General features: G+C 38.5%; 3 protein-coding genes and 1 long non-coding RNA gene across 4 annotated transcripts in view; all 4 read left to right on the forward strand.

The window, feature by feature from the left end:
- Positions 1-7,402, forward strand: part of si:ch211-210g13.5 (inactive phospholipase C-like protein 2) — a 132,767-nt gene extending 125,365 nt beyond the window's left edge. Inside the window, exon 6 of the mRNA XM_037544766.1 lies at positions 4,210-7,402. Within this exon, the coding sequence (XP_037400663.1) occupies positions 4,210-4,422 (213 nt within the window). The 3' untranslated portion in view covers positions 4,423-7,402. The remainder of the gene's footprint in view (positions 1-4,209) is intronic.
- Positions 7,403-10,473: 3,071 nt separating this feature from the next.
- On the forward strand, positions 10,474-13,003 carry LOC108441617. The gene is made up of 2 exons (XR_001858955.1): positions 10,474-10,634; positions 12,684-13,003. It is a non-coding gene; the product is annotated as an uncharacterized LOC108441617 (long non-coding RNA).
- A 4,209-nt stretch (positions 13,004-17,212) lies between these two features.
- On the forward strand, positions 17,213-21,108 carry hcrt (hypocretin (orexin) neuropeptide precursor). The gene is made up of 3 exons (XM_017721238.2): positions 17,213-17,299; positions 18,739-19,134; positions 21,043-21,108. The coding sequence occupies exons 1-3, from the start codon at positions 17,237-17,239 to the stop codon at positions 21,067-21,069; spliced, it is 486 nt and encodes a 161-aa protein (XP_017576727.2). The 5' UTR covers positions 17,213-17,236; the 3' UTR covers positions 21,070-21,108.
- A 1,296-nt stretch (positions 21,109-22,404) lies between these two features.
- The window catches only part of kcnh4a (potassium voltage-gated channel, subfamily H (eag-related), member 4a), a 58,237-nt gene continuing 58,024 nt past the window's right edge, over positions 22,405-22,617 (forward strand). Inside the window, exon 1 of the mRNA XM_017721237.2 lies at positions 22,405-22,617. This exon is cut by the window's right edge and continues 586 nt beyond it. The gene's annotated coding sequence lies outside the window, so the exon portion shown is untranslated.

The raw sequence follows: 22,617 nt of genomic DNA on the forward strand, positions 1-22,617 counted from the left end.
CCTTCTCTCCTGCTTTCCTCTCCTTTTATATTCTCTCCTTTTCTTTTTTCTGCTCTTGTCGCCTCTGCTCTCTTTTACAGCTGTATGTAATAAAGAATAAATAAGACTTAGGCGGGGCTGCGCTCCCATCGCCTGCATGTTCTGGATCAGGTCTAGAGGAAGGGACGTTCTGACCTTGTACTCTGTGTACTTCTACACTACTGTCCTGCATACTTATTCATCTAGCCTGCAGTGCTGTAGGGTTATGTAATTTAAAATCCATGCAGTTTGAAGTCCAACTTTTGTACCTGGTGAAAATGACAAATTATCTTGCAGTTCCTCACCTCATTGATTCACACCTGAATAGCCTCCATACAAACAAGCAGCACTTTTAAAATCATAAAGTCAAGGGGCTCCTGTTTGGCGCAACCATCTAAGCGTAGGCCCTATCATCAGGAGATCACAAGTTTGATCCCTGGTGGTGCTACAGTCGTCCATAGCCGGGAGTCCAAGAGAGCACAATTGGCCTCGCTCTCCTTGGGTGGGTAGGATGGCTCCCTTCTCCTCCCATCACTCAACATGACGCTAGTCAACGCAGTCGTCTGTTAGCTGACGTAACGATCTGGCGGTTGGCTCTTTCCTCCAAGCGCGTCTGGCTGTCCCGTGAGGTTGCATGAGCAGCAGTTTGAAAAGAAGCGGTGGCTGGTTTCACAGGTCTCGGAGGAAGACTGAGCTAGCCTTCACCCTCCTAGTGTTGGTATCGTTGTGTGATTGAGGGAGTCTTAACTAGTGGGTAGAACTGGAAACTACTAAATTGGGGAGAAAATTGGGTAAAAAAAAAAATCTGAAATTCAAACTAGCAGAGCAACAATTTGCCAACAGTGTCCGCTATAAAATGAATTTTTATTTCTGATGTTTACCTTTCTGTTTACCTTTAAAAAGCTATGTAGTACAGCTAGTCACACTAAAGTGACTCATATGCAACAGCAGTACTCTTTATGGGCATACAGTTCAACAGGCAGTGTCTTGCAAGGCCGGCAGAGACATCTCTCCTCGAGTGGTTCAACAGCAACCTTTCTGTGGAGCCTAGTAAAGACAAGATATATGAGATATATCTCCTGCTGGGTCCCTTTTTCTGTGTTTTGGCTTTTTCCTTTAGCTACTTAGTCAACTTTAGTGACATTAATTCATTAAGACCTGAGACTAGGTCAGACTCACACATAAACATCAGTCATTTACAGAGATTCTTGTTTTTTGTGGTGAGTGTGCAACCCAAGACAATTAGGCGGAGAGGTCACTACACACATGAGTTTCGGCTACAATTAAGCATCCAGAATCCCACATTTTGCCATTACCACATGACACAAACCAATCTGAAGCTGGACTGGACCGGTTTGTGCCTTTATGCACACAAGAAAGAGCAAAAATGCGAACTGTGGATGAGTGTGGAGTTGGAAAACATGAATATCATTCTTTTGGTGGCACTTCAGTCATATAAGCACATTTGCTTTTGTCAGTATTCATCATGCATCCCCCATCACCCTGCATACATTCACTGTCACCTTTTTTCCTCTCTCCTAGCTCTCTCATTAGCAATTGTACGAAGCACTCATTCAGTTATGTCACTCAGTTATGACCTCTCACATTACAGGACTCATTAACTTTGTCACTCGAAAAAATAATGTTTGACAATATCAGCCACTGATCATGACAAAGTTTATCTCATACCACAAGATTATCTGCATCTATACTACAATTTATTATTTAAGACCGTGAGTTACTGTTGTTTACATGATTATAAAAAAATTTGATAATTGAGAATGGAAAATATCACTTAGTATTGTTTAACTAGAAATATCAGAGTATGGATTGACATCTGGCATACAAATACAATATTACTTTGGCTGAGATCGTTTATCCAACTTTTTTGGCCCCTGAAATCGGTATCCGTATCAGGCACAAAATTTTCAAATCAGTCAGGCTCTATTTAAAGCTACACCATGTCATATTTGTGGATCTGGAGACCTCTCTGGTGGAAATGTGTCACTGCACATAACATGCAGAAAAGGACGTTTTCATTCCCGACAAGCAGAAGCACACCTAATTCAACTTGTTTAATCAGTTGGTCAGTCTTTGAACAACTAAAGAATTCAAACCAGTTACAAACCAGGGAGCTAGCCGTATGTCTGGATGTTTAGCCAGCCTGTAAAACAATGGACTGACCCAGTTTGATAGTTGGACTGGTGCCAAGATTAGGCCCAGTCTGTACATGACAAGTGACAGGTGTGACAGACATGATTATGTAAGAATAAACAAAGATAGGCAGTCTAAATACAATCACAGAACATGCACACACAGTGCTGCATAACCCTCTGTCGGAATAAAACATCATATCTCCATTTTTTTCAGTTTTGGACACATTTTGAAAATACCTTACATTGTGTGTAAATTTGACAATGAATGGACCAAAATAAAAGGCTCAGAATGACTTTCATTTAATGGAAACTCTGGTATCATTGACTTACGTTAAAAGTAAAGTATGTTTTTTTTTCTTCTCCTGTAAAGTTGTCATTTTGCAGATACAAGGTTTGGTTCCAACAGCAGTGATTTAATAATGTATAACACATGTATAACAAAATGTATAACTAAAAAAAATGTAATATGCCACAAGACTGGGCACAAGACTGTGAGCCTCCTTTGGGTTTCCTTCTCACGTTTTTGTACCAGCTGCATTTGCAGGCATTTCACTGAAGTTTATTGTGTCCTAGCTCCACTTTTAATTTGCTTTATAGACCCAAGGAGTAAAGAGGCCCAGTGTCATTGCCGAGAGCTGAAGGAGTGTACGCATCCATGTGCTTTGTGTATGTGTGGTCAGGATTTAAGGCGCCTCCATTAATTAGTCCCAGCCTCAATGCCACTCTCAAGGACATACTTACTGATTTACTCACACACACAGTCCTATTCACTCACTCACTTAATAACTTGCATACATGCTCACAAACCCACTGACGCCTCCTATTTCTGGCACCCGCATCCACACACGCACATACACGCTCAGCCTGTCTGCCCTGATTGCTACCTCCTTCCGCTGCCTTCCAGCATCCCTCCATCTCTGGAGTGCTCCCATAGAGAGCGGAGGATTTATGAAGGGCACGGAGGAGGATTGTAAGTCACTGCTGCTGCACTACAGCTGTGCTGCTGTCCGCAGTGTTGCAGTCTAAACAGGCTGGGTGATGTGTTGTATCACAGTGACCCCTGCAGGCGGGAGGAGCTCACTGCAGCTCAGTGATATTTACCACCTAGTACAGGGTTTTCACTCCAACAAAGCAGGAGGTCACCCAGTGTGAAATGCTTGAAGACTAAGACTAACTGATTAAACAAGTAGAATCAGGTGTGCTTTAGCGTGTTTGGAGTGAAAACCTGCGGCCACACCAGCCCTCAGTTAAAGAGATTGGACACCCCCGGCCTAGTAGGAACTGTGACATCTTTCCCTTTGACCTAATGTTAAGGATTTGTCCTGTAAAGCTAACTTGACTTTTGTAATCAACCCTTAAATCTTGGTTATTATTGTTTTGTTGTATGGTTTAAATAGAGCTGCATGATTAAGCACACGGTTGGAGCTGTATGCGAATGGTGGGCACCCCTGGTCAAATTATACATTTTCTAAGTGAAAATAAGTGAGCACATTCTCTACAGAGAACAGACTTTTGCACATTTTAACACACAATTACTGTTTGCTTAGCATATTGGGGTGGGGGTTTAAAATCTAAAATGTTGCCTGTGAAAAATTAGAGCATTTTTACATTTAATATACTCAACAAATCAATAAAAATTGAATCCTAACACTTGCAGAAAAAATGGCATATATAAGTGTGTTGCTTGTAGAGAACATGCTAACTTATTTTCACTTAAAAAATCACCATAACATAATTTGGCCATTGTTCAGATTATTTACATTCAATTTACACTGGTACATTTTGCACTTCCAACTTTTTTCTTTGTTTTGATGTAAAATGTAAACAATATTTTTCTTTCCACAAAGTAAGACTATGCATGCAACAATAATTATTCATCAATTCAAATCATAATAAAATATCTCCTCTTCTGCACAACAGTAGCAGGGTACTGATATCAACACAATTTCTCTGCTAATGTATATCCAGATGGCCAATATTTTCTTTCTCTCTCTCTCTCTCTCTCTCTCTCTCCCCCCCTGCCTCCCTCCCTCAGGGTCAGGCGGATTTGCTGAAGCACGCTAAAGGCGAGGCAGTGGATACTCTGAGGCAGATCCAATGTGCGGCTCACTCATGCGGCCTGGCCAAGAACGGAGCATCCACCTCCCCTGCCTCGCCCCTGCTGCCCCCCCACCCAAGACCCCATGGTCCCCTGCACACCATCCCAGAGACAGAGCCGCCAGACACGGAGCCCAGCACACCACACTGACACACACACACAGAGGGAGGAATAACCGATCTCAGGAAGGTTCAAAGCAGTAGTTTTGGGAAAGAGAGAATGAAATGAGAAAAGACTGAAAAAGCAGGAGGAGGAGAGAGATTTAACCCCTTAGAAGCTGAGTTATTAGTGTTGAAATGTAATGTAAGACTGTACGCACAAATATATCTTTTCATCAAATTCCAATTGTAGTAAAATATCTCCTACCACGAATACAAAGGTGGTATTGATTGAAAGTTCAGAAATCAGCATTTCCCGCAGTTTCAGTAAGCCACGAGAGAAAAATTGTATATATAAAATTACACAGTGCTTAGTTATTGCCGGCAATAACTGTGACTTCTAAGGTTAAAGGACTCCACTGACCTGCACAGCTCTGAGCTGTAGTGAGAAGATGGTGAATGCTGCCTTAGGCTTCTATACAAATTCTGGCTGGCCCAAATCCCAAACACAGAGAATGTTTCTCAAAAAGCATTCTTATTTGCTTAAACTGCCCAAGTCCCAGTGTGCAAGTACAAATAAAATTCTAAAGATCCACAAATGTTCTTGGGTCACCTCAGAATATAGAGGAGGCATCAGTTGATGACTTGCCAACAGGAATGAATTGATAGTCCTGTGATTTATTGCAACAGCATTGTGATCATGAATGATGCTATTCAGACCCACAGCTGTGTTTAAATTCTCTAATTTTAGGTATATGTTGCAACTAAATCTGCTTTTTGGAGAAAAGAAAAACAAAGAAAAATCAGAAATTTTTGAGCTAGTCTTTGGGTATATTATAGTAAAATCACATTTGCAAATAAATGGTCCCTTCAGACTGCCTTTCAGATATTGTACAAAAGTGTTTCGTTTTACATTTCTGATGCTAAATGTTAGCCAACTCTAGGTGCGTTCTCATTCTACCTTCACATGTTCTTGCAAGTTTGTTCCTGTTAGATAATTCGCCAAGAACAGTCTTCCCAAGGATGTCCATTCCTCACATTCTTGTTTTTGGGAAACACACTGCTACATTGTTATCTAATACATTTGCCCAGTTTAACCATGAAGCCCTAAACCTAACCTTTAACCATGATCTGCATCTACATCTATAATAAATAAATAATATCCTGAAAACGAAAACAAGCAGTGAAAAAAATGTTGTTAAATAAAACTAGCTCATTTAAAAAGGATATAAATTATAAGGTCCACAGAAAAGCTAACTAAAACTAAATAATGTTACATTACCTATGTAATACTTAAAGGGCTTATTACACAAAAGCAGTCCTAATTCATTTTAAATGACCATTTTAGCCTCTCTTTATCCCTTAATATTATTTAAATAAGCTGTCGCAGAGGCCTTAAAGAGTTCATGCCTCGGCAGGTTGCAGCTGTTTTTATAGCACGCACAGGACCAACATATTAGGCAGGTGGTTATTAATGTTTTCCAAGCTGAGGAGAATATGTAAATATGTTTTCATGACATCAAAAAACATTCAAAAAACATTTTTGCAGTTTAGTTCTATATACATAAACACACACACACACACACACACTAATCAGCCATAACATTAAAACCACCTCATTTCTACACTCATTGTCCATTTTATCAGCTCCTTTCACCATATAGGTACACTTTGTAGTTCTACAGTTACAGACTGTAGACTACCTGTTCCTCTGTAAGTCTGCTTTTACCCTGTTCTTCAGTGGTCAGGACTTCCACAGGACCACCACCACAGAGCAGGTATTATTTGGGTGGTGGATCATATATAGCTAATAATAGCTAATGCTATTTTGCTACAGTAGCAAAAGAAAGGAAAGAAAGAAAATAAAAGCAAAGCCAAAACTGTTAAAGCACAAAAACTAAATTAAAAAATAAAAACTAATGAAAGTTTCAAAAGTATATGAGCCCTGAGTTTTACAGAGCATTTCTCATACCTCAGGTCACTTCACAGATGCATCATAAATAACTAGATATTCAGCCCAAAGCAAAGCTGTGCAGGCCAGGAATGTCGCACAAATAATCAGTGAAGACAGGAATATATTCCCTCCCTGCTTTTTCATCGGTCAGTGTTAAAAGCACTGATGTTGAGTAATAAGACTGATAAAGTGAGCAAGACAAGTAAATAAGTTAGAAAGAGACAAAACCGGTTTTAAAAAAGACAAAGATGTACCTCCTCAAATATCAACACACACACACACACACACACACACACACACATAAACAAAGAGTCAGCAATGCCACTGAACAAAAGACTCTTCTTCCCTTTGGCTCCCCCTGCTGGTCCGGATGATGTTTGGGGGCCTCTGCACATTTGTCAGGTGTTATAATTCATGTTTTTATTTGTTTTATTTTACATTTACACTTTGGTCCTTTCAATCAAACTTTTATCCAGGGGTACAGTGAGTGAAAGTTGGTGCGTGAGTGTGAGTGTCGTGCGTCTGTCTTAATTTTGAGTTTAAAAAAAAAAAAAAAAGGAAAAAAAAAAAACCTCTCCATAACGTTTAAACTGGAAATTGGACTTATCCTTTTGCGATGGACTAAGCGCAGAGAACTCTGGGAAATCTTTGCTGTCAGTCAAACTTTAAGCAGCACTGAGAAGCAGATAAGCAAATAATTGATAAATGAAATAAATCATTTTAGATCTAATTAAAGGACACTTTACAGTCTAGCTCAGAACACTTCACCTCTGAGAGAATATGCTGTTTGTGAACAATGTGATTATTGTAATTACTACTGTTACTATTGTGGGTAGGTATAATAATTAATATTGCGGTTATTTTATAATCATGAACTGTGCATACACAGTGATGTCATGATGTACCTGTGGTTTGTTGGTTGAGACCTCACTGCAAGGCGGGGTGAGTGAAGAATGTGTGGGTTGGGGGCGGGTTTTGGAGAAGAGCAGTTGGTGTTGACGTCTGCGAATAACACCTCATTTGATTTCCCTCATTTATAAAGTCCATAATATATTATAAAGTGATATGGCACTAGAAATGATTGTTTCCTGTCATTTATTTCATACAGTAGTGCACATTTCCAAAACACCTTCAGATGCATGTGCGTGGTAAGAAATACACATTTCAATGGAAGTGATGTGTGGGTGTGTGTGTGTGTGTGTGTATATGTATGTATGTATGTGTATATATATATATATATATATATATATATATATATATATATATATATATATATATATATATATATATATATATATATATATATAAATAACAAACTTCAAATTGTCTGTGAGTGACAGAAATCTAAATAAAAAATATTTTCTAAATATCATTAATATAAAAAAAATAAAACGAACAGTTATTAAAACAAAAATACTTACTTATTAGAAATTACATTTTACGGGATCTCCTGTAGAAATGCTTACACACAAATATAGGGCAAGAAATATAGACCGTATAGAAACCCTCTAGAGTGAGACGTTGCTTCATTGTAGCAGAAATAGCATTTTCATCATAAAGATAAAAGGTATTCACTGGAGATTCACTGATTTGCTAGCATTACATGCTATCTACAGTAATTGCTAGAAACAAGCAGCACTGTTGGCCGCCTTCCTGGAGATGAATTTATGTGTTTTGCAGCTGATCTGTTCTGTTATGTTTAATAATCATTTATAAAACCATGAAATATTTAATGCAAATATGCCATGTTAAATTCAGTAACTTTTGTTTAAATTATTATTGTTGGAACAGTAATAATAATAATAATAATAATAATACAACCACAAAATGTGGTTCTGTGCTATAAAAACAAAACCGTCAGCATGATGTTTCAGCCCTGTATGTAGGTTTATGTTTCATTGTTTTGTGCGTTAGACTCATGCACAATTATGCTTTAGCCTAATTGTAAATCGCCGCTGTCAACAAATCCTTGTATCTCCGTTTTTGTCGTTTTTCACTTTCTGACGTAAGTTGAAAATGCCTTTTGCCCTTTACATTATAAGTAAATTTCATGATGAATGGATTAAAAGAAATGGCCCAAAATTACATGGGAATCTGGTTACATTGACTTACATTAAAAGTAAAGTAGTTTTCTTCCTTCTTCTGTTTTCATTTTGGAGATACGAGGTTTTGTTCCAATAGCAGTGAAATGTTCCCCCTTCTTTCTCTAACTGATCTAATGTTGATAAATGTTCTATATATTTATGAATGTGAGGTGAAACGCAAGCCAAACACCCTTCAACAGAGAATCACACAGATAAGAGAAACACACAGATAAGAGAAGGTATTGTTGATCATTATAAGTCAGCTAATGGTTATTAAAAGTAGCTTCACACTTCCAATTAGGGCATTATTATTAAAGGCATTATTAAGGGCCATGCAGTTTAAGAAGTAAAGAAATGTCATGATGAACCTACACAACTGAACCCCTGGAGGAGGACTTGCCAGAAGAATTTTTTTTCCCAACATAAACCAGTTTTAGAAGAAAGGACTCTGTGCTCTTATCCTTGCAGAAGAACAGTGAACAAAGTATTAACTACACAGGAAATTGTTACTTGATTTTTAAAAAGTTGTCATGTTAATAACAGGAACCAGACGTTTGAAAAGTACACAAAAAAATTTTGTTTTACAGACTTTGGAATTTTTTCCTGTATTTTTCATGATGAGAGAATATACCTTTAAAATACAGGAAAAATCAACTTTTTCAATAAATCTGCTGTAAAATTACAGTCAGTCTTATTTTAAATGATAAGATCCACTTTTTTAACATGGTAGTACAATTTTTAAGAGGTTTGAGTGTGAATTTAGTAGTTTCTATTGTAAAAAATACAGTTAACAGGGAAAAAATAGTTATCAGTGTAAAAATAGACAAATACACTCACCAGACACTTTATTAGGTAATAAAGTAAAAGGTTTGACCCCCTTTTGCCTTCAAAACTGCCTGAATTCTTCAGATCATACATTCAACAAGGTGTCCTCAGAGATTTGGGTCCATATCGACATGATGGCATCACGCAGTTGCTGCAGATTTGTCGGCTGCACATCTACAATGCGAATCTCCCGTTCCACCACATCACAAAGGTGCTCTACTGCATTGAGATCTGGTGACTGTGGAGGCCATTGGAGTCCAGTGAACTCATTGTCATGTTCAAGAAACCAGTTTGAGATGATATGAGCTTTGTGACGTGGTGCATTATCCTGCTGGAAGTAGCCATCAGAAGGTGGGTACACTGTGGTCATAAAGGGATGGACATGGTCAACAGCAATACTCAGGTAGGCTGCAGCATTTAAACTATGCTCAGTTGGTACTAAGGGGCACAAAGTGTGCCAAGAAAATATCCCCCACACCATCACACCACCACCAGCAGCCTGAACCGTTGATACAACGCAGGATGGATCCATGCTTTCATGCTGTTTACGCCAAATTCTGACCCCACCATCTGAATGTCACAGCTGAAATCAAGACTCGTCAGACCAGGCAACATTTTTCCAATCTTCTGTTGTCCAATTTTGGTGAGCCTGTGTGAATTGTAGTCTCAGTTTCCTGTTCTTAGCTGACAGGATTGGCACCCGGTGTGGTCTTCTGCTTCTGTAGCCCATCTTCTTCAAGGTTCGACGTGTTGTGCGTTCAGAGATGGTGTTCTGCATTTCTCGGTTGTAACAAGTGGTTATTTGAGTTACTGTTGCTTTTCCATGATCCCATGATTGTCTGGTTGGCTATTTATGTTAACAAGCCACTGAACACCTAATAAAGTGGCCGGTGAGTGTTTAGCTGTTTTACAGTCGTGGTCTGTTCAGCCAGTGAATGTCCAGAATCCCTGTTTGAATCTGAGCGCGTTCACACCGAACCTCACAGGAAGGTCCCAGCCCGGCCGCCCCGAAGTCCCTGCTCACGCCGTGTCTTCATGTTTAGCTTTAGCTAATGAGTTGCTTTTATTTTTCACATACCTGCGGCTTTGCTGCGGTGAAAACGGCTTAGTTTGCATTTAGTTTCTTTATTACGAATAGTGGTGTTAGTAGCAGCGAGCTAACAGTAGTAAGCTAACTTCAGTGATTTAGTGTAGGCTAACAGGAGGTTTAGCTGAGCTGGCTAACCTAGCGTTAAGCGTCCGCAGGGTCGCTGTTGCTGTGCTCGTTTGAAAACGGCGGTGGCGGCCAAAACGGCTGATTACAGACAGGAGAAAATGAACGTCTTTGTGAGCGGATAAACGAATCGTCGTAGGAGTGTTTGAATAGCTGTAAACCCGAGGACAGAGAGCGCAGACAGAGAGGTTCGCGATTTTCAGGCCAAATTGGGCTCGTTTGAAAATGAAGCTCCTTTCAGAATTAGCCGCAGCCGAGGAGTCGCCGCCTGACTGAATAGCCGTGAATGTGAGGACACGGGCAGGTGCAGTGGAGTACAGGTGCAGTGGAGTACAGCAGACAGAGAAAGAGTTATTCAAGATCATGAGGGAGAAGCAGAGTCAGAGAGAGAGAGAGGTAGTAACCGTTAGCTAGCTAGCTAACTAAACTAGCTAGTCAGGGCAAACAGAAACAAAGGCGGAAACTAAACGTTTACTGACGTCTGTCAGAAGTATTGGGACAAGTTATAATGTTCAGTGGTTAGTGAAATAATCTCTGCAGTAATGTACCTTAAATAAAGAGCTGTACAGAAGTCACAGGCAGCCTAGAAAACTGTTTAAAACAATTAATGTTGGCAGTAAATGTGTTTTTGCTGGTTATTAATATGCTGTTTAGAAGAAAACAGGAACGCAGCTCTGATTCCTGATTTCTCACTGCAGTTTAGAGTGGATTTGTTGAATAATTTAATGAAGGACTGATGAGTTTGAGCTGAGCTAGTGCTGAATATCTGATGGCTGCCTCCTGTCTGTATAATGTGAATTATGGAGCCTTGACGTCCTGTAGTGAATGTAGTGAATGTAATGAACTGTGTGCAGTAGTGTGCACTGTTTGAGTGCAGGAGCTATAAGTTATACATTATAACTTATAAGGCCTATGTTATACATTATGTAGGGAATAGGGAGCCATGTGAGATTCAGCCTATGCATGGGATGGTATGGTAAGGTTAAAAGTAATGTATTCTTTATTTGTGTGTTTGTATTTGTTTTTTTAATAACATTTACTGCCCAGAGCAATAGATTTACATATAATACATACAATTGGGCATTTTGAATAGTATTATTTATGTGCAATTTACAATTTCTTTTGCGGTTTAATTTGCTGGACCTGGCATCCCTGGTTAATCCCTTTAACGAGTTTAGGTACATTAGTCTTGCATGTGTGGTGCGTCTGTTAAGTTCAGTTTAGGCAAATAAAATGAAACATTACTTTGTAGTGGTTACTGCTGTATTACTGAGCTTATTTAACCTGCTAACCTGGCAGTAACGGTAAAGGTGAAAGATGTTAGCTCGTGATAGAAGTACAAAGAGCTACATGTGATTATTGTTATCAGCTTGACTAGGGTAGTAATGAAAACCCAATGAAAATGTTTGGGAACTCTACTTAAAGTTTTTTTTTTTTTTGGGTCACTTCTGCCCCTGTCAGGAAACCTCTGTTCAGGGCCGCTTCAGGGACACATTTTGCTGTGTTCCCATGTCTTCAAAAGATTCCTACAAACAAAGGGGACGTGACCAGGGCATGTTTTTTGGTAATGTTCATACAAGAGTAGGAAGTTAAGTAATGATGCCGTTTGAAGGCAGATATTGTTCTACAGCTAGACCTGACATATTAATCGCTTTTATATTTAAATCACAAGATCGGTAATATTTATTATAGAAAATATATATTAACAAGGTTTAAATGAGGAATTTCAACAAAGCATACAGAGGTTGTCAACTGCCTGTAGATGAGTTTGATGCATGTATATGTGATAATCACTAAATAGTACTCTTGCTCACTCAGTGTTCCAGCACCTCAAGCAAGAAAAAGTGGATATTCTGTTCGTCTGTAATTTATATTAATTTATAGAAGATAACTGCATTTAAATCCATATTGCAATATTGGTCAGAAAAATTGCAATTAGATATTTTCCCCAAATCATTCAGCTCTCACTACAGCTTGCACATACTATGATTCAAGATTTTTTTTAACATATAGAAATGATCAGACAACAGAATCTTAGAGTTACAATGACATAGAGCAGAGAAAAGTGGCAAATCAGGCATCAAAAGTCAGTAACTTCCAGTTGATCAGCCAATTCAGATATTAATACTGCAACAACAGATGATAGCAGTAACAACAGTTAAATTGAATTAAAAGTGCACAGGATGTTTAAGGTTACAGGCTAAAACAGAGAAATGCTTGATTTCTGTTTTTCACAGGTGAGGCAGAGGTCACTGCTTTAATGCTTTAACAAGATCATTGAGAGAAACTGTCCACAGTGTCCAAAGCCTGGAATTATCTTCCTTATGGATGCCTAAGATGACGGTCATCTTTCTCTGAGTTGTTCTTTAAACTGTTATGCAGAGACGGTTAAGGGTGAGTGGACTGAGACTGAAGAAAACAAAAGTGCACCGTGAGAATGAACAGTGACGTGTCATTCTATGAGATATTTGATGTGAGCATGAAGTCCCAATCCTGAAAATACAAACGCTGTTTCCAGAAAAGTTGGGACATTTTGTAAAATGTGATAAAACAAGAATGTGTGATTTGTTCATTCTCTTGTATCTATTTTAACTGACAAAAGTATAAAGAAAAGATTTCCAATGTTTTATCTGACCAACTTATTTAAAAGAATTTTAGAATTTGATTCACCATCTTGGTGAAATTAACATGGACTTCTAGGGAATAGACGTCTTGATCCACGTCTCTTTAAAATGTGTCAGTGCTACCATTCTTTTATCTGCTGAAGTAAAAGGTAATTGTGCAGAACAATTTCACACAACAACAACTGACTGAATACAGATACTTAATATCTGGATTCTGAATTTGTGTGAAATTGAAACAGAGTGTGAATGAGGGGGGAACTTTGTAGAACAGTGTGAATGAGGGAAGAACTTTCGTAGAACGGTATGAATAAGACAAAAGATTTTAGACTATGTAAATTTAGGGAGAACATTTTAGAACAGTGGAAATGATAGGAGAACATTTCTAAAACAATGTAGAAGGGGGAAAACATCACAGAATAAGATCAGAAAAGATTAGTAACACTGACATTAATAACCAACATTGATTTATCAGTCTGCTCAGGCTTTGGCAGGAACTTCAAAAATATATACATAAGTATAGTTTTTTTAGATTTAGTGGGTATGTATTCTAAAAGTATTCACCTAAGATAAACGGAAACTGTTTACTGAAAACTGACTGAATACAGATACTTAATATCTGGATTCTGAATTTGTATTCCCAATATTTGTACACGTTTACATCCTATCCCTGTGTAAAGTAAAACAGTCCTAAAAGAAGACATTTTTAGAATAAACACTATTTTACCATTATCGTATTACGTGTAGAAACTCATCAGACACATGTAGATTCACTGGTCGTTTTGAATAGTAAATAAAATGGCTGTAACTGCGTTGTTGACACTGTGACCCTTGGTTCCCAGCTTCGCCATTGTATAGAAAAATAGTAAGTTCCTCTACAATCAACAAGTTGACTTCAAAACACTCTGAATGACTTTGTTTACATTCCAAGCATTGAAATTTGTACGTTTTTTTTTCTTTTCAAAACTGAAATGACCCTTTTAAGGCATTCACCTAAATGCCACCAGGACAAAAACATATACTAAGCTTAGTAATCACACAGTAGGAGCACTATTACTTTGAAGGTTTTCTTCCAGCTAATGGTCCAGGAGGAATGTTTAGTTAGAACCTTTCAATATGAATACAACGTTTTTGTACTTATAGTTTGTTATTTGTTATTTTTTGTTATTTGTGATACTGTTTTGATCCCACAACCGGGGAAATTCCATCTCCGCATTTAACCCATCCATGCAAGTGAAACACCACACACACACTAGGGGGCAGTGAGCACACTTGCCCGGAGCGGTGGGCAGCCCTATCCACGGCGCCCGGGGAGCAATTGGGGGTTAGGTGTCTTGCTCAAGGACACCTCAGTCATGGACTGTCGGCGCTGGGGATTGAACCGGCAACCTTCCGGTCACAGGGCCAGATCCCTAACCTCCAGCCCACGACTGCCCATTCATATATTCATATATTCATATATTAAATTTTAAGCAATTAATTCAAGTCAAAAGCCTAATTCTACATTTCTTTATAGTTTGCCTGTTGACCACTATACTGAATCAAAGAGCAACAGCAAATGATTAGATTTTTAGCCTTAAACATATTTTGGAACTACAGTCACCATGTTATTTGTTTTGGGTTTTTTTTTTTTTTTTTTTTTTTTTTTTACATTTTTCAAAACAATATTTTCATCCCTGGAGACCTTTAATCCAGTAGTGGGCAGTGACAACCACAAATATGGGTTAAAATAATTTGCTTACTGTGGATACTCAAGTACCTGCGATGGACTGGCGACCCATCCAGGGTGTATCCTGCCTTCCGCCCAAAGACTGCTGGGATAGGCTCCAGCATCCCCCCGCGACCCTGACGGAGAAGCGGCTTAGAAAATGGATGGCTGGATGGCTGGATGGCTGCATGGATGGATGGATGGATGGATACTCAAGTAACCAATAGGCCTAAGAACAAATTCCATTTTTCTTCCAACAAATTTATTACATGGATAATAAACTGTAAAACCCGATGTGTTAAGTGACCTCAAATGGTTTGTGAGAACCAAATGCCTTAAACCATATAAACTTCACTTCAGCTCAACTCTTTTGACTATAAATAATTTCCCATATTTATTGTTGTACACACAGTAGCTTGAGCAAATTGTACTAACTTTATTCATTCTGTTCATTTTAAAAAGACTGAGGACTTTGGACTGATATGTAATAGTCGTACTAACTCAATACAGTTAAGTAATTGAGAGCTCTGCCGCAATAAATTCACTGCCTTTACACAAATCTTACCACTCAAGGTGAATTAACTCAATAAAAAAAAAAAACACAAAGCCATAATTGTAACAAATTCATATTGTGTTGCACAAACATTAATATAATATAAGAAATATAAGAAAATAATATCTTAAACCATTTAATACTGCTCTGGACCATCTTGTCAAATGCTGACATTTTAACCCAACAGCAGTCACTGCAGCGTCTAGCCACCACAGAACCACAATTGACTTAACTGGCTGAACGTTGATTTTAGTTAGTTAAAATCAGTGTTGACCGAAACTAATTAGAGTTACCCAAGGGAAGGTAGACTGAGGAGAACGACCACATACAAATGGCAGGTTAAACAAGGTAGAAAGACATGCCCAATATACAAATCTATGCCTAGATTACACATTCTAGACCAGTGTGGATAGGAAGAACATTCTAGAACAGTATGAATGGGAGAGAACATTCTAAAACAGTGTGAACAAGGGGAGAATTCTAGTACTGTGTGAATGAGCGCAGAACATTATAGAACAGTGTGAATGAGGGAAGAACTTTCGTAGAACGGTATGAATAAGACAAAAGATTTTAGACTATGTAAATTTAGGGAGAACATTTTAGAACAGTGGAAATGATAGGAGAACATTTCTAAAACAATGTAGAAGGGGGAAAACATCACAGAATAGTGCAAATTATGGAACATTCTAGAACAGCGTCAATAGGAAGAACATTCTAAAACAGTGTGAACCAGGAGGAAAAGTCTAGAACAGCTTGAATAGGGAGAGAACCTTCTCCCCCCACTTTCCAACAACAGTTCTAAAAAATGTACCAAAAATGTGCTTTTGACTTTTAGGTGCTGTAAAGGACCAGTCAAATGGCTCTTTGATTGTTTTTCATCATAGAAATGAACCATTCAATTAAAAATCTTAAGAACCATAGACAAAGAATCATTAAATCATTCAACTGGTTCTTTGAGTGTTCACAGTTCTATATCGCCGCTGTCAAATGGAAATCATGTATCTCCGTTTTTTTTGCTATTTTTACTGCATCATTTGAACATGACAGCTATCCTTTATGTTGTGTGAATTTTGTGATGATTGGACCAATAGAAATGCCCCAAAAAGCTCTTTCCATTAACATATATTGAAGGTAAAGAATGTTTTCTGTCCTGTGAAGTAACTGTTTTGGAGGTACTTGATTTTCTTTGGACAGCAACAGTATGCCACCTTTGTCTTTTCTAAAGATCCCTTGCAGAACCACTTTTTACAGAGCTTTTGGATCCCCAACCAAATATACATAGTTTTTAATGTTTGTTGGGAGTTAGCTTGCTAGGTGTGCTCTGGCCTTTATGGTCATTTGTGAAAGAACCTGATTAGAATGTTCTATCAGTATTTCTAACGGCAGTGATATGTCATTCGGTCAATATCTCTGAATGCTCTCTGACCTTCTCCTCCACACAAAAGCCTTCTCTCCTGTTTCCTCATTATCCTTTATCTTCTGCACAGCTGTGGTGACTCCGCGCCCTTTTTGTTTGGCTCTCCTTCCTCAATCTTGGCCCTATTTACACTAGCTGCTAATTATGTTATTGTCCTTGACCTGCTAATTCTAATGGCACGCGCTAACAAAGTGTGAGCAGATACGATGCTGCTGTTCCTGGACTGTCCTTGAAGCTCCCTGGATACATCGACAGAGCCATCCACGCCAATTAGTCCATTAATGACCGACTCCAATAAGAAACCTAACAATCTGACCTTAAATGAGCAACACGATAACAAAAGAGGTGGAACAGAACGGCAGCATCAGGCGCTCGTCTTTATTAAGCTAATTTTGTATGAGCTTATCAATGAAGGCTGCAGCAGAGGGTCTGTATATAAAGGGCTATCGTGTCTATTGAAGAGTGGACAGAATTCAAAGCCTTAACCTAGGATGACAGGTGCCCACATCAAGCCCAACGGCGCAGTCAGGCACATGACCATCTCCACAGCCAAGGTAAGACCTGCTCGCATGCGTGACCTGTCCTGCGTTCAGCTATTGACAACGTTTTGCACTTTGATGTTTTACTCATGTTACAATGAATTGTTTCTGGCACTCGCTACCATGGACATCATAAGCATTGGTAGGATTTTTAAGTTTTTAAAATAAGACTGTATTAGAATATATGAGGGACAGTCATTTGGCCTCAGTTTGTATTCAGATTCTTTTAAATTCAGCACAGTTCACTTTGAATGTCTTTTACTGAATGATCTATTCCAAGTGGTTGGAACATGACTTTTTTTCTAACATGAAGCAATTAAATCTGAAATATTTAATTACTATTATTATAATTATTATTAAAATATGTATGAAAATATATTTTAAAACAAGGTTGGAAGTGTTCACAGAGTTGAATCATGTTATATAGATCTGCAAGGCTCAGGTCCCACCTGTGGGCCCAATGTTGTATTATACACTTCCATAACTTAAGTATAGCTCAAGCAGTTTGTATTAACATATATTTGCATGTTGGTCAGATAGAAAAAGAAATCAAAAACTGGAAAATGAAAAGTGAATCTCCAGCAGGTGGCGCTGATGTTCGTTTTCATTTTCTTTTTCATTCTGCCACTTTAAGCGTGCCCATGAAGAAAACGTAATCACAGTCACTTTGTTGTTGATTTATTTATTTTGCATTTTCATTTAAATTTTGTCAGATTTGCAGCCGATCGCTTTGAAAAAGAAATGAGAAAGTAAACATTTTGATTTTAGTTTTGACACATTCTGCATTTCATGAAGAAAAGCCAAAGTGAAGTTTGTGTTTTCTTTTGTCTGTTTTGTCTGTTTCCTTGAACTTGAAGAGGTCTCATGCTGTCTTTCTGGTTGTTTTATCTCCACCTGTGCAAAGAAAAAAATGAAAACACAAAGTTAATTATCAATTGAAATGCATAGATTTTTTCTAGCACCATATAGCTTCACCAAACCTACCAAATCTACACAATGTATACTATGTGGCTCTAATTGTATGTGTGTGTGTGTGTGTGTGTGTGTGTGTGTGTGTATATATATATTATATATATATATATATATATAAACAACTTTATAAAAAAAAAAAAGATGTAAAATGTGTTTTATGCCAAAACTTTCTCAAAGCTGTTGCAAAACAGTGTATCAGGCATTAGCCAGCGTTTTTTAGAACCTTTTCAATTAGGAATTTTCTGTGAGGATTTTTTTAAAAGCATTAACTCGTCGGAAGTCTGGTTCCTATCACTCATTCTGAGTTGGTAAGTTTCTCTAGAATGGAGCAGACAGGTGGCCATGCTTCTTTCCAGGGTGGTGCAAGCCACCCCGGTCAACCGTCAGCTATGCCTCTGCTCGGCTTGTTCTTGACAGCTACTTTTACTCTAAGTATTTCACAGCACTCACAGAATCGGATTTTTACTTTTCTTCTTGTGCAGGTGTTGCTGTTCCTCGTGCTGTTTGCGCAGGTGATGCATGCGTCTGAAGGCATGGCTGGCTGCTGTGAGCGGAGGCCTCGTGCCTGCGGCCTGTACGGGCTGCTTTGCCACACGGGAGCCAGTAACTCCACAGATGTCAAATCGGTGCGCGTGAGCAGTGACGCTGCAGCAGGCATCCTCACACTGGGGAAACGGAAAGCTGCTGAGAGCCGCTACCAAGACCGCCTACAGCACCTGCTGCACGGCACACGCAACCAGGCAGCGGGCATCCTCACCATGGGCCGGAGAAACGAAGAGGGCGAAGGGCGCCCTCCCTTACACGACCGTGAGACCGTCCACTCGCCTGTTAAACTCGACCTGGAGAGACCATTGGAGTATCTGATGCAGCAGTCTGAGGTCAGGGACTCTTACACACTATGAGTTCACAGAAAGTAAACTGAGTGAAGCCTTCAGCCCTATAAGCAGCAGAGCTTTAAAAGACCTGACACAATGCACTAGACTAGCTGTTCATCATTAAAGGAATAATCCAACATTACAAGCACATCACTTTTCAATGTTTTGTTAGTTTATAATGATGTTTTGTGAAATGTGAGCTTCTAAAGTAAGATATGATGGAAAATGACCTTCAGTTTCACATGTTTAGTAAAAAAAAATAAAATAAATTGTTGTCCCTTCATCTTGACAGTACTGCATGGGCGGTAAAGGATGTTTTCTGTGGAAGCAGGGGGGAGCAGGACTGAAAAAATAGTCCTGCACAGAATTCTATTTTGAAACTGCCGTCAGGCAGGCTAAAGGCTCCAGCAGGGGGTGCACACTGTTAGCACACAAGGTGTTTAGTGAAGAAAGGTTTCAACCTCAGACCGATCATGAAACACACGTTTGCAGCAACTTTCAAAGAGTTAAAAAGTTTTTTTCAAAGGTGTTGTTTTACATGCATTAAAGAATTTCATGAAATCAGTTAATGCTAAAAAGCATGTAAGTAAAAGACTGTACTGAATGCCCTTGCAGTGGACCGTGTTTTTGTTTCATCTGCTGCTACTCAAACTGTTTGATTGTATCTGCACTGACCAGCAAAGCAGAGTGAAGGAAAGAAACTGCACTTTCAATCATTATTTTTCATTCCCAGTACCATTCAGTTGATGCAAGTGTTTGATTTTGACACTTTGTTTAATCTTGTGCTTTTTTGGCCACTTTTGACCATTTTAACATGGTTTAATTCAGTAGGCGAAAGCATTACTGTCATAATCAAACCTCCACAACTTTACAGAAGAAATGAAGAAGTAAACCTGTATATGTGACAATGTAACAAGATTTTATTCCAGGTCATTTTGGATCATTTCTGTTGGTCCATTCATCATGAAATGTTCACACAATGTGAAGAGCAGCTGACATTTTTAAATGATGTAAAAGCCAACTTAACAAACGCAGTTTACATTTACAGCATTTGGCTGACGCTCTTATCCAGAGCGACTTACAATTTGATCATTTTTACACAGGTAGGCCAAGGCGGTGTTAGGAGTCTTGCCCAAGGACTCTTATTGGTATAGTGTAGGGTGTTTGCCCAGGTGGGGATTGAACCCCAGTCTACAGGGTGGAAGGCAGAGATGTTAACCACTACACTATCCCAACCACGTTGGGATTAGCATCCAGTTTTAGCATAAACCAGTTAAGGTTTTAGCATGACAGCATCCTAACCTAAAAATTATCTCTCCTAATCTGCTTGTACATACAGTCGTGGTAAACAGTTTAGGCTCCCTAGTCAAATGACAGGTTTTGTTGATTTTCTAAGTAAAAGAAAGTGAACACATCCTCTACAGAGAACACACTTCTGCACATTTAAATACACAGTTACTATTTATTTGCTGAATGTAACATATTTGAAAAAAAAAATGCATAAAATGTGGCAGAAATATTATATTTTTATTTTTCAGTTCCACTGTGAAAGCCAGAAATAAATGGAAACTGAGCACTAAAATTTGCAGAACAACAAAACATGTCATTTCATCTGGAGTGTCCAAACTTTTTTTCTACGGTGTCTTACTTTATTACCACATTGTTCACAGCCAAATCGGAAAGGGAAAATGAATAAAGAGGTTTTTGAGGAAAATGTTGGACTATTCCTTTGATTCTCCACTGATATCTGTTTATGAAAAAAATAGAATGTACTTTACATTGTAAAAATGTCATTGTTGTCAAATATATGAAAATGTACGTTCTAATGTCAAAATGTTTTTTTGTTTGTTTATTTGTTTGTTTTGTTATTTGTTAATACCCTAAATTCCCTCTTGCTGGCTGTCTGTGTAGGCTGTGTTCTTATGTGATGTTCTGTGAGGCCACAAGATGGCAGAGATGTATTATACTGTACAGAGGAACTGCAACACAGGACATAATAAAATTCTGAAGACTACATCCTGCACTGTGGGTTTGTACAGCTTTCTGTCAGCTGCAGGACTTTTATTCTACTGATTCTGCTTTACTACCTAACTCTCCAACACTGCTCTATACGCTGATCCAAAGTTCAGGTCTTAGACGTTGGATGCATGTTTTTCTTCGCATGATCAAAATAATCTCAATTACACATTCAGTGAGGTCTGGACTCTGGGGTGGTCAGTTCATTATTCTGAGTACACCAGCAGCGTCTTTGTTGGATTTGCAAATGTTCTTCAATTCAAAGCCATTTTTTCAGAGCTTCTTGACAGCTACACATCCTTTCAGACTCATATTGTTGAGTTGTCTTCTCACAGGGGAAGGATGGACAGACACACCTGTGGATTTTTTTCAGATCTTCTCTCAGAGACAAAGTGCTGTTTATCTGATGACAGTTTTTGGGGTCAACCAGGGCTTCTATAATGTATACATTTTATAAAACATTTTTTTAACTCCATTTTTAAATTTTTCATTTGAGTTTCTCCTCCACTAAACAATTGGATAATCTTACATCTAATCTCCTCAGAAACATCTCCACATGAATGACTTGTACTTAATATTTTGAATGGAAATGAGAGAAGGTGGTCTCACTTCTGCACTATAACTAAAAGTTACAGACCCTCTCTATCAACAGAATCAGCAAAGACAAAAACTCATGTTGTAATCAGTTCTAATTGATCATTTTCTTATTAGTGTTGTTTTCAAGTCTAGCAGGTTGGCACTTCATATAGCACAAGTTTTATGTAATATTTTTTATTCTTAATTTTTTATGACGTTTATTCTTAAACATGTTCTACACTAAAAGACAGCAGCGTCTTTACTCTATTAGTGGTGCTTTTTATACTGATTTAAGAGAAATATGACAATGTGCTGCTTGATAAAGATATTTTATACAAAATCCAGGAATGTTGGTGCCAGGAAAGAGAGAGAGCTGACCACTGACTGAAGAGGGAAGAGAAAGATGAGAGGCACAAAAACAGAAAAGAGGAAAAAGAGAGAGAGTAAGAAAAAGGAAGGGGATAGAAAGAAGGAGAAAGAAAGAAACTGTAAGAGAAAGAGAGACAGCAAAAACAGGAAGAAAGGGAAAGAGAATGAACAAGGAAGAGTAAAAATAAGGAAGAGAAAGAGACAGAAGGAGTGAGTAGAGAGCGAAAGAGGGAGGGAGAGAGTACTAGAAGAGAGTAAGTGGGAGGCAGACGCTGATTGGGCACCTGCTGCAGTGAGAGCTGGAGGAGGCTTCATATTCAAGCTGAGAAGAGGAAACTTACAGCATAAACAGCTGAAAATCAAATGAATAAATGTAGAAGGACATTTCAAAGGAAAGGAGGAGACTGGAAGAAAAAGAAACGGCAAGGACAAGGAAAAACAGGATAAGGAACAGGTTAAAAGAGCTTACTGGTAAAGCTGAAGAGCGACAAGAGCTGACAACATCTACAAAGCCAGAGTGACAAC

Source organism: Pygocentrus nattereri, chromosome 14 (genome assembly GCF_015220715.1).
Source record: "Pygocentrus nattereri isolate fPygNat1 chromosome 14, fPygNat1.pri, whole genome shotgun sequence".
In the NCBI taxonomy this organism is placed as follows: domain Eukaryota; kingdom Metazoa; phylum Chordata; class Actinopteri; order Characiformes; family Serrasalmidae; genus Pygocentrus; species Pygocentrus nattereri.

Bases quoted from the DNA above. Each gene is read 5' to 3' on its own strand.
- hcrt (XM_017721238.2), top strand. From the start codon at position 17,237: ATGACAGGTGCCCACATCAAGCCCAACGGCGCAGTCAGGCACATGACC. The intron at 17,300-18,738 runs GTAAGACCTGCT...CTTCTTGTGCAG, and splicing joins TGACCATCTCCACAGCCAAG to GTGTTGCTGTTCCTCGTGCT. The intron at 19,135-21,042 runs GTCAGGGACTCT...CTGTCTGTGTAG, and splicing joins ATCTGATGCAGCAGTCTGAG to GCTGTGTTCTTATGTGATGT.